The sequence below is a fragment of the Platalea leucorodia genome, assembly GCF_965183815.1.
Source record: "Platalea leucorodia genome assembly, chromosome: 10".
Lineage (NCBI taxonomy): Eukaryota > Metazoa > Chordata > Aves > Pelecaniformes > Threskiornithidae > Platalea > Platalea leucorodia.
Window position 1 is genome coordinate 22,957,869 of NC_138832.1, and position 9,833 is coordinate 22,967,701.

Genomic DNA, 9,833 nt, shown 5'->3' on the forward strand with positions numbered 1-9,833 from the left:
GACGACTCCGAGCTTGGCCGCGGTGAGACAGAATAAGCAAGCTGCTGCGTGCGAAGAGGAAACCACGCATCATCAACAGCCAAATCGTGATCCTACTCAACTGACTTCAAGGCCAACAAACATTACCGTATTGGTATCAGTGCAATACTTTCTGGAACTAGGGAATTAATGAAATAGAACGTAAAAAAAAAAATAGTTGTTCCCTTTAGGGAAGTTAAATTAATAAACGCAACCCAATTTTAGGTAGAAGCATGGCTTGATCAATCAGTAAATGTCACTGATTGTCTAGACAGGCATCAGAGGCTGAGCAATACGCATTGTTCTGACTTCCCTGTTCCCCGGCAGCAATAAATGGAGAGAAATTACATGTGAAATTAAAGAGAGACAACTAAAACTGCAGAAAATATTTACCACAAGAAACTGTGAGGCCCCACCTGGTTTCCTCCACGGTTTGTCTTCAAATGAATCTAAATCCACTTCTATAACAGGCAATCCATTTATATTCCCTGCGGCATCCAAGTCAATACCTTTGGGCTGCAACTTGGCTTTGGGGAGAGAGAAACCGTTACTACTTTTAATGCAATGCCTTTAATCTGCTAATTTGCTGAGCAAATTGCTCCAGTCAAAAATAAAGCGCTGCTGTGAATTCCTTGCTGGCTTTACAGCACGTAGGTAACCACAATCAACTTTTTAATAAAAATTACTTCAGCCACTCTATAAATAAACAGCCAGGCTATACAGCACTTGCAGTTGAACAGCAGAGAAGCAAATCCAACCCAGATCGGTGCTACAGACAAACGGAGTAAATTATTAGAGCATGCATGAAATTTACCCCAAATGAAAAATTATTTTTCTCCCCAGGCAAAATATTTCTTTTTCCCTCCCAAGATACACACATTTTCTCATAACAAGAGACTTTTTCAGGATTGGTCTTAAGTGGACTGTGTACTAACTGGAGGCAGCAAAAATCTGTCGGGTACAGAATCTTCAAGGGGAATTTGTTCTTATTTTCTCAATCAGAAGATAAGTCATTTGCATAAAGAAATTAATGGAAGGAAGTACATGAAGCCCATGAAAGGACAGCCTCACATATGAGGAAGGACAGAATCCAAGCCTCAATACACACCATAAAATAAACTAAACTGGATGGTGGGGAAAATTTCATCTGCAGAAATATGCGTAGCTGATACTCAAGGCCAGAGTTTGTTTCTTTTAGTGTCTTACGCTGCAAGTAGCTCAGTATACTGACCACAGAGTTCAAGTTCTTCTCCAGGCAATTCAGAACGTGTGGCCCCAGTGCAACAATATAGTTTAGAAATATTCTCGTTTTTTACTATAAAAGTAATAATCAATGTATTTTTTCCCCTAGTTTAAATAGATTTCTAATCAGCTTGTTCAGTGATGGGTAATTAAATCATTCCATTGCACCCTGAACCCTCAGACTGTCCGAGGAGCGCTTATCTTTAGGAAGCCCACTTACTATTCCTAGTTTAAATAAGATGCGCTAATTTTAATTAATCCTTCCAAACAGAGACCAAGATTTGCAGCTGCTCCAGCTGTCAGTGCCAGGTAAGTGAAATATTGCAAAAGGTGAAGGAGAAAAATAACAGCAATACCTGAAGCAGATGCTCCATAGCCTCTACCCGTTTTTAAGTTTAGATTCATAGGAGTTCCCCTATATGGAAAAGAATCACTACGTTGGTATTTGAACAAATTACTTGGTTGAAGATATCCATGCAAAATATGTTCAAGCCCTGACATCCTTCAGAAGACGCTTAGTTCGCTCGGGTTTATTCATGCCTCTCTATGATTTTTAGTACTATGTCTCAACACCTTAAAAGTGAGATTCGTTTGCCACCGAAGTTTCTCTAACCCTGCAGAAACACAGCACACATACTTACTGACCGACAACAGCACACAAGAGGATTGTCTTGAGCATGAAGGGCAGGGTTATTTCAAAGAGCGGTAGTTACCATTCTGCCCAGGAACGTACTTAGTATTTAAACGGAACTGAACAACATGGAAATCATAGCTGCACGTAGATCACAGAATGAGGAGAGACAGGTAGAAGAAGCAGATTTCGAAAAGGATATCTGCGAAACCTAGTGAGCTGCTAGCGGATGGAGCATTGCTATTCAGAGTAATCCATCAGACTGAAACCACCTCTACCACAAGAGAAGGAAGTCGTCCATAAAGTGGAAAAGTTACAATATGCTGCAAAGCACACACAAGTCATTTCCTTAAGAGGAAGGCTGCTAGCAGCAAGCAAAAATGCTGTCTTACTATTTTTATTCAATGCAAATTAGGTAGAATTTTAAGGCAGTGACATAATCTCCTGGTTCACAAATCCAGCCTCACCATTTCTGAATCATGAAAAATCAAGACAGCTGAAAATTAGTAAATTCACAGCTTACGCAAATTCTTATCAATACAGATTTTGGTTCTTGAAGTTTTCACAGACGATGAGTTAAATGTAACTTCCCGCCTTTGATTTTGCCTGATGAAGCACAGTATTATTTGGTTAACTCTCCAACAGCTGACCCATCCTATTTTATAGATGGGTTCTCCAACAAGCAATTGCAGGACAGAGCTGCCCATCAGCCTCTAATCCCATTCCGGTGTTCTAGCCGTCACTCCCATGTCTCCCAGCGGACAGATCAGCTCTCATCCCCACTTTCAATCCCAATCAATGCGCTAGAGCTGCCTCAGATCAAAAATGGACACCATACTCAGCAATACATACATGTACGACGGTGCTCCCGTTTTAATGTTGCCAATAGTAACTTTCACGTCGTCATCATCACTGTCGCTATCGCTGTCGTCTTCATCATCTTCACCACTTGGGAGGGCCTAGCAACAATAAAAGCACACAGGAGCTCATTAATACATAAAACTGATAAATTCCCTAGGACAGCAAGCCAAATCTTACAAAGCTTGTACGATAAAGGACTACTAGAAAGAATGATTCTGCTATAAAGACATAACTTTCTACTGCACCCCAAGGCAATACAAAGCTGTGTCTGGAGGCAAAAACCATGGAGGTAACCAGCCTTCAACATAAATGGACAGGTGCCCACAAAGAAACTGCTGTGTCCTTTGAAGAAGTGACCCTACATGAGAATCGGGGTAAGATTTCTGAAGGTGGGGAAGGTTTAGCTTGGTTCTAAGAATTTCATCATGTTCCACAGCTCTTTTTGAAAGAGCTAGGGCTTTTCTGACACATCTTCTTCATGGGTCCGTGGCGAAAGTATACCATCACAAATAAAAATCACCAAAATACATTCAGCAGGCTTCACCCGAGAACCTTGGAGCAAATATTCTCGCTGCAACTTTTGCGGTAGGAAGCTGCTGAGGAGCTCGGCTTGGCTTATTTAGCACAACCAGTCCCCAAGTCACTTAACTTTACATAAGAACTTCACGGCTGCCAATTTGACTCCCGTGCAGCACCACTGCTGGGGCACAAAGGCAAAGGAAGTCTTCCAGATATCCAGCAGCGCAGTTTTGCAAGATGCATGAGCTGAATTAACAGCTCACCACTACAAAAGGGTATGAGGAAGGTGTTCCTAACCCTCCCTCCTTTCCCATGACACACGGGTTTGTCAGAACTCTGCGTGAGCCCTCTTGACATACCACAGCGGCAGAAAATAAACCCATCAAAAAGACTAGAGGCAGAGGGGGTGGAGAAGCAAGCCTCCTCCTACTTCTTCACCAGTGAGCCACTAGATTGCATGCTAAGAGGTCTGAGCCTGAATCAAAACTGATTCCCAGCCCTTTGGGCTTTCTATCCCTGCGCTTCCCATATTTTACTGACCCTGGAGAAGTCATACGAAATATTGAGCCGGAGGTAACATCGTGTTCTGCTTTTCCTGCCACAAGGCAGGCTGAGAAGAGAAGCCTGTTGCTGTAGTCAGCATTGGGCATTGACCATCAGTACACTCCTACAGCACAAATGTAACGTATCAGGCAGTACCAGCATCTTTACGCTTACATCTTTTTATCCATGAGTATCGAGAAGCACAAAATAGCGATGTCTACCGTTTGCAGTGGAACACGTACATGTTGCGACATCTCTCGGTCTTCGTTGCTGACAGGCCGGTTCTCCTGAGGAGCATCTTGCAAAGGATGAGAAGATTCTGCATGTCTAGTAAATGTGACAGATAAAAGAAAGTGGACAAGCCCAATCTAGAGGTTCACCTAGAAACATTGCTAAAGCATTCGTCCAGGTGACTTTCGTATAATGGCTTTATTCATGTAGCGTGTTTATTCTGCTGGCGGTTAGCTCAACTATACGACAAAAAATGAAACATCCTTGCTTGGCTTTGCTGTTGTTGGAAAGAATCAGTTCAGAGCTTCCGAAGAGCGCCTGACGGACAGCAGGGCTGCCTAGCCAAGCACCACTCAACAGCTAAGATAGAAGCGGCAGCTATAATGGCTTTCAGCTTTGGTTCAGCACAATCACAACTGGTAGGAATAAGACCATAATAAGCAAAACTTCACCTTGTCCTTAAGGACGCTAATAATTATACATATATTTAGTAAGCAGCAAGGGCATCTGTCCCATAGAAATTAAGGAAAAAGTGATTTTAGTGTTTCTACAAATGGCTTACATTAATAAGTAGTTAAAATTCAAAGAAGAAAAGACAGATAATTACCCACCCAATCTTCTCATTCATTACAAATTAGCGCTAATGCAACAATGGTCAGGTTCAGATTTACCTCCAATTAAAGAGTTCGTACAAATATTGTTTATTGCATTAGCCAAGCAAGAAAGTCAAATTGGTATACGCATGCTAGAAAAGAGTATTCTAAGTGTTACAAAACAAAAATACAAAGAGAGATCATTTTTCTCTAATGTCATAGGTAAAACCTAGTAGAACTTCAAAATAAGTCTGGCTTTTCAAAAGAGACAATCAGAATAGCCCAGGCCCAGGCAACCCAATTCTCCACCAGTACTTTGTGGAGACATTGCTATTAATTTAAAACCCCATGTTGGATAATAAACATACACAAGATTATCTTCAAAAAGAAACACACGTAACACCTAACAGAATCCAAACACTGGCCAGATTAAAGCCATTTCAGAGGCGGCAGGAGAGGAGACACCACACAAGTAAGCCAAAAGATTGTACTAATGCAACTCAGAAAGCAGTTACTGAGCATAAAAAAAGAACAAACAAACAATTTGAGCAGTTACTGAAGCTCTCATGTTAGAAAAGCCCCATATACAAAGAAATTCAACCCTCAAGCCAAGATCAAAAAGAAGGGATGCAGATTCAGCAGCTGACCAAGGAAGCGCAGGTCCCAATTTCGCCAAGTTCCTGAGGTGACAGCTGAAGACACTTTAAGTTATAAAAAGTAGCCAAGATGCCTAAGGGAAAATCAGCCTCTCAAAGTATTTCAAAGTTGCAAACGGAGGCTATTACAAAAGGACCAAAAGATGTACCACTGGAGAAAATCTCACAGATGGCTCCAAAACCTTCTGCATTTTGTTTGCCAAATCCAAGCAACTCGTAACATCGACCTCAACCCCAGAATTTTCTCAAGCATCCGAGATGACTGAATTAAGGAAGAGTGACAAGTATTACCTTCAGCTTCAAGTCACATGAAGTATCTGTGGGTGTGCATTAAAATTTATGAATCGGAGTTCAAATAAACATTTGCTAAGTAACGGTCTTTCCCTAACCTGTTTGCTTCCCAGGAATGAACAATCTGACAGGTCCACAGCCATCATCTGCATGCAAAAAAAAAATGTCGCAGCTCTTTAATTACCCCAGAATGCCAACGCAGCCCTGTGCGTTGCTGACATAAGAGCATCCTGCACAGACTGCTGGTATTTAATGCATCCTTTAGGCTAAGGAATGTTAACGGGTACTGCATCCCGCACTACGCTGATTTCTGCTTCATGGGTAGAGACAAATACTCTAGACAAGCCAGCAACGTATCCCTGGAGCTGCAGCCGTCGACAACGTAGCAAACAAAGACTCATTTTTCTTAAAACACCCCACAGCTCTTCATTTAGGAAGATTCTCATTGTGCAACAAAGAAAAGAAAAAAACCAAAAAACAGAAAACAAAAAGAGGGGGGAAAAAAAGGAGAGCTAGCACAACCACTAATACTTTTCCTTCATGCATCTTGCAATTATTGGAGACAGTTGCTGGAAATTCCGATTTTTAATCCTGCTTGTAAAGTAAACTTCCATTCAGATGAAAGCGACAAGGAACAATAGAAATTTACTGCTAACGTGCATAAATCTATCTAAACTAAAAACTGTTCCTTGTCACGAAGCTCATTTGATGTTTTTAGCTAACAATTTACCAAGTCTGCCTAAAACTTGTTTTTGACAAAGCTTCCGTATTCCCTAAGCACAGGATACTTACTACAGAAGTAGGACAGTATCCACAGCCATCTCAGAAATTCCAGATACCGAATTCACAATGACCTTAAAGGACAATAAATATTAAACTGAACTTTCGAAGGTGCTGAGCACACAGGAGTCCAGTGAAGATCAAGTCTTCTGAAAGCCATGTTACATTTAAAAATTGCAAACAGATAATATTTCTGCTGAGAGAAAACCCCACTGGTGCAAAACGCACTGCTACAAACAGCGGGGAGTTATGATCCAGGACAGACACCACTTTCCATACACAGAAAGCAAAACTGATCACCGGGTTGTCTCCAACGCTTTTATCTGAAAGTCTTACCCAAACCACAGACTTCATAGATCTCCTATAATTTGTTGATTTGATCATGTCAAGATTTTAACCTAGGCTCCAGGTTTTTAGCTTTTCCAGGCTGAGGCACAGGCCACAGTTTTACCAACGCCAGGCCAGCACAAAGGCCAGTCCTCAAGGCCCCATTCTCCCCAGGGAATTAAACGGGAAAACAGATCTGATTTAAAGCTAATCGGGGAGAGGAAAAAAAAAAGGGTTAGAAGTTAGTTTTAAGTCAAATCAGTTGACTGATCCAGTCCACCTTCCAAATCCATAAATGCTGTGCCAGCTCAAGCGTGGCGGCCGGGGATGACCCCATGGGATGGGAAAAGGACAGGCTGCTGATCCTGGCAACAGCACTGGTCTAAAACATTCACGAAGCTGCGCTTGACATGGCTCCATCTTCTTTGCAGCATATATTGTTATAATGAATAAACAGTCTCTGGACTCACCCAGAAATTGGTCCATCTTCTTGCTTACCAGTGGTGTCATCTGCAAAAACAATAATTAAAAAAGAAAGTTATTCAAGTGGAAGAAAAAAAGCAAAATTTAAACACAAAAAGGCATCAGAGATACAGAAATACCTAGTAGCACCAAGGCACTATAACCCCAATGTTCTCTTTTCAACCAAGTTCAACTAGAAATGGAGCAATTGAAAAAAACAAACCCAACGAACAAAACCTATCTGCAATAGTCTCACACCACTGACACAGAACAAAATTAAAATACATATCCAAAGTCCCAGAGCAGAAGGAGTAAAGGCAAACAACACATAAGGAACTGGTCAGCTGTGAAGGTCTTTATATAGAGTTTTAACACGCCAGGGAAGAAGCAACATAAAGGTACTCGGTCGGAAAGTCTGCGAGGAGGACAAAGACCTTTAAATAAAGTCCCGCACTTCTTCCTAGACAGGCACAGACACACGCCAGCCCCCCGCTAGCCCCGGGGTTCACCTGCGTCCGCCAGGTTAGTAAGGTTTGGATGATTAGGAAACTGAAATTGCAACAAAGCATCGCGTCAGCCTCTTCGCATCCCCCTGCCGTTGTTAGAGGACAACAACCCACCCCCGCCCCCCCAAAAGCAGCTGAGGCGCCTGCCCCCCCCCCCCGGGGAAGCTCGCTGGGGGCTGCGGGCGGAGGCCCCGCCGGAGCCGGGGCTCCCCCACCCGGGGGCGGCCGGTGAGGCGGGGGCGATGCCGGGTGCTTTGCGTTGCCCCCCCCCCGGGGCCCGGGGCGAGGCCTGGCTGCGCGGCCGGGGGCGGCGGTACCTACCCCCGTAGAGCCAGTGCTCCTCGTCCTCCTCCGCCTCCAGCGGCGCCGCGCCCGGCACGGCGCCAGCCGCCGGCGGCTCCAGCTCGGTGGCCATGGCCGCCGCGCCGCGGGGCTGAGGGGAGCGGGGCGCCCCGAGCTGCCCGCCCGCCCCCGCAGCGGGAGGAGGCGGCGGAGGGGGAGGCGGAGGAGGAGGAGGAGAAGCGGCGGCCGCCGGGGCCCCGCTAGGCTTCCGCCGGGGCCTGAGGCGAGGCGCGCATCCGCTGCGGTCGGGGCGGGGAGGTCCGCAGCCGCCGGGCCGCGCCGAGGACGCCTGCCTAACGCGCCGCCATTGCTCTTTCTTTGGCTCCCGCGGGCGGGGACGGGGGGAAGGAGGGCGGGAGGCGCGGAGGCGGGCGAGACCCCCCGGCCTGGGAGCGGAGGCCGCCGCCGGGCCTTAGCGCCGCCCGCCCCGCCGTTACAAAAGGCGCCGGGCCCCGGGCGAGCGCCGCGGCGCAGGACGGGCCGGCGGGGGCGCATGCGCGGCGCCAGGGCGCATGCGCCGAGCGGAGCGGCGGCCTCGGCCCGAAAGGCGCGGGAGCGGCGCCCCTCAGCCGGCGCCGGGCGGGGGGCGGCGGCCGCGGCACCGCGCCTCCCCCGGGCAGGGCCGGGCCCGCGGGTCGCCGCCCGCAGCCCCACCAGCCGCTCGCCAGCCGAAGGCGCAGGTTTCCATCTCCCAGTCAGACTCGAGCCTCGTCCCGAGAGCCCAACGGCAGGCGAAGCGCGCAGGGTTTCGCCGTCACCCACAGCCGAAGCTGCAAGTCTGTGGTCCTTGCGTCGTCACCCTGACCGACGGGATGCGGGGTGCTGCGCCACAGGCTTGGTTTAACAACTGCTCCCCAAGCAGAGCCAAGCGCCTGCCTTTCAAAACAGCGCTGCCTGGCACTGTGGATGTCACATTTAGATTTTTCTAAAACATCAAAATCTCCTTCAGCCTTTCACCATGAGTCTGGTAAGGCTGAGACTCCGGAGAGCCTCGGCTACCGAAGTGAGCTCACTGCGGAGAGCCAAGAGCACGAACAGCCATTGCGGCTCTGTGCCTGACGGTCGTGGGCCTAGGAGCTCCCCGACGGGCTCGAGGAGTCCAGCGGAACTGCCGGAGAGGCTTTTGGAAGTGACTGCAGGCGAATAACGCTGCTGTTTGCGTTCATTTCACAAGTCCTAACAGCTGTTCCGCCAATGTAGTGGTACTCGCAAAACAGTTGGTGACACCGTGAAAGAGGTTGAATACTTTTTGGGTGGGATTTACACAACCCATTTCTGGCTTTGCAGCTCTTCGGCGAATTTCACGTTTTACACCCTCAAGATGTAGAGCCTGATGCTTATTCTTCTGCCATTCAAAGCCATCTGGTAGCTTCTGCTTTAGCTGTACCAGTTAGTATCACCCTCTGTGTGTTTCAAAGCTCTTAATTCCATCAGTACTACATGAAACCTTACAGCAATGCGATTTTCAGCACTACTCAATGCTACCGAAAATTATACACAATCATAAAGCGAGTTACCTTTTCCATGCGCTCAACAATGACAAAAAATAGCGTATCAAAAAGTTACCTCCGAAGTGGCTCTTCTCTTTGTGGTCTTTGCGGTTCAAGTGCGGCTAAGATCCATTCCTCCTTGTCCCCTGCTTTCTGCTACAGGTGGAAAGAAACGCTGAACAAATGCTCACCGTAGCAATTGGAATAGGAATTAGCCAACTGTTCCGCAGGGCTCCCGACGTACGTTGCGAGTCAGCCCCTGAGATCCCCTGATCGTACACTACCAACGGTTCCCGATCAACTCACGCTGAGGTGGAAAATTGCCACTCATACAAAGAGCC

At 46.7% G+C, this 9,833-nt stretch overlaps 1 protein-coding gene across 5 annotated transcripts in view; it reads right to left on the bottom strand.

Annotated features, from left to right (window-relative positions):
• The window catches only part of LOC309595841 (pre-mRNA 3'-end-processing factor FIP1-like), a 29,585-nt gene extending 19,831 nt beyond the window's left edge, over positions 1–9,754 (bottom strand). For 2 of the 5 annotated variants that reach the window (XM_082323248.1, XM_082323252.1), the window contains exons 1-6: positions 7,982–8,445; positions 7,163–7,202; positions 4,036–4,141; positions 2,744–2,850; positions 1,617–1,675; positions 435–545 (exon numbers count right to left, since the gene is read on the bottom strand). In XM_082323248.1, the coding sequence (XP_082179374.1) occupies positions 435–545; positions 1,617–1,675; positions 2,744–2,850; positions 4,036–4,141; positions 7,163–7,202; positions 7,982–8,075 (517 nt within the window). In that variant the 5' untranslated portion in view covers positions 8,076–8,445. Of the gene's footprint in view, positions 1–434; positions 546–1,616; positions 1,676–2,743; positions 2,851–4,035; positions 4,142–6,377; positions 7,132–7,162; positions 7,203–7,981; positions 8,446–9,568 lie in introns of those variants that run through there. The other 3 variants (XM_082323251.1, XM_082323249.1, XM_082323250.1) reach the window with 3 other exon arrangements.
• Between the last annotated feature and the right edge of the window lie 79 nt (positions 9,755–9,833).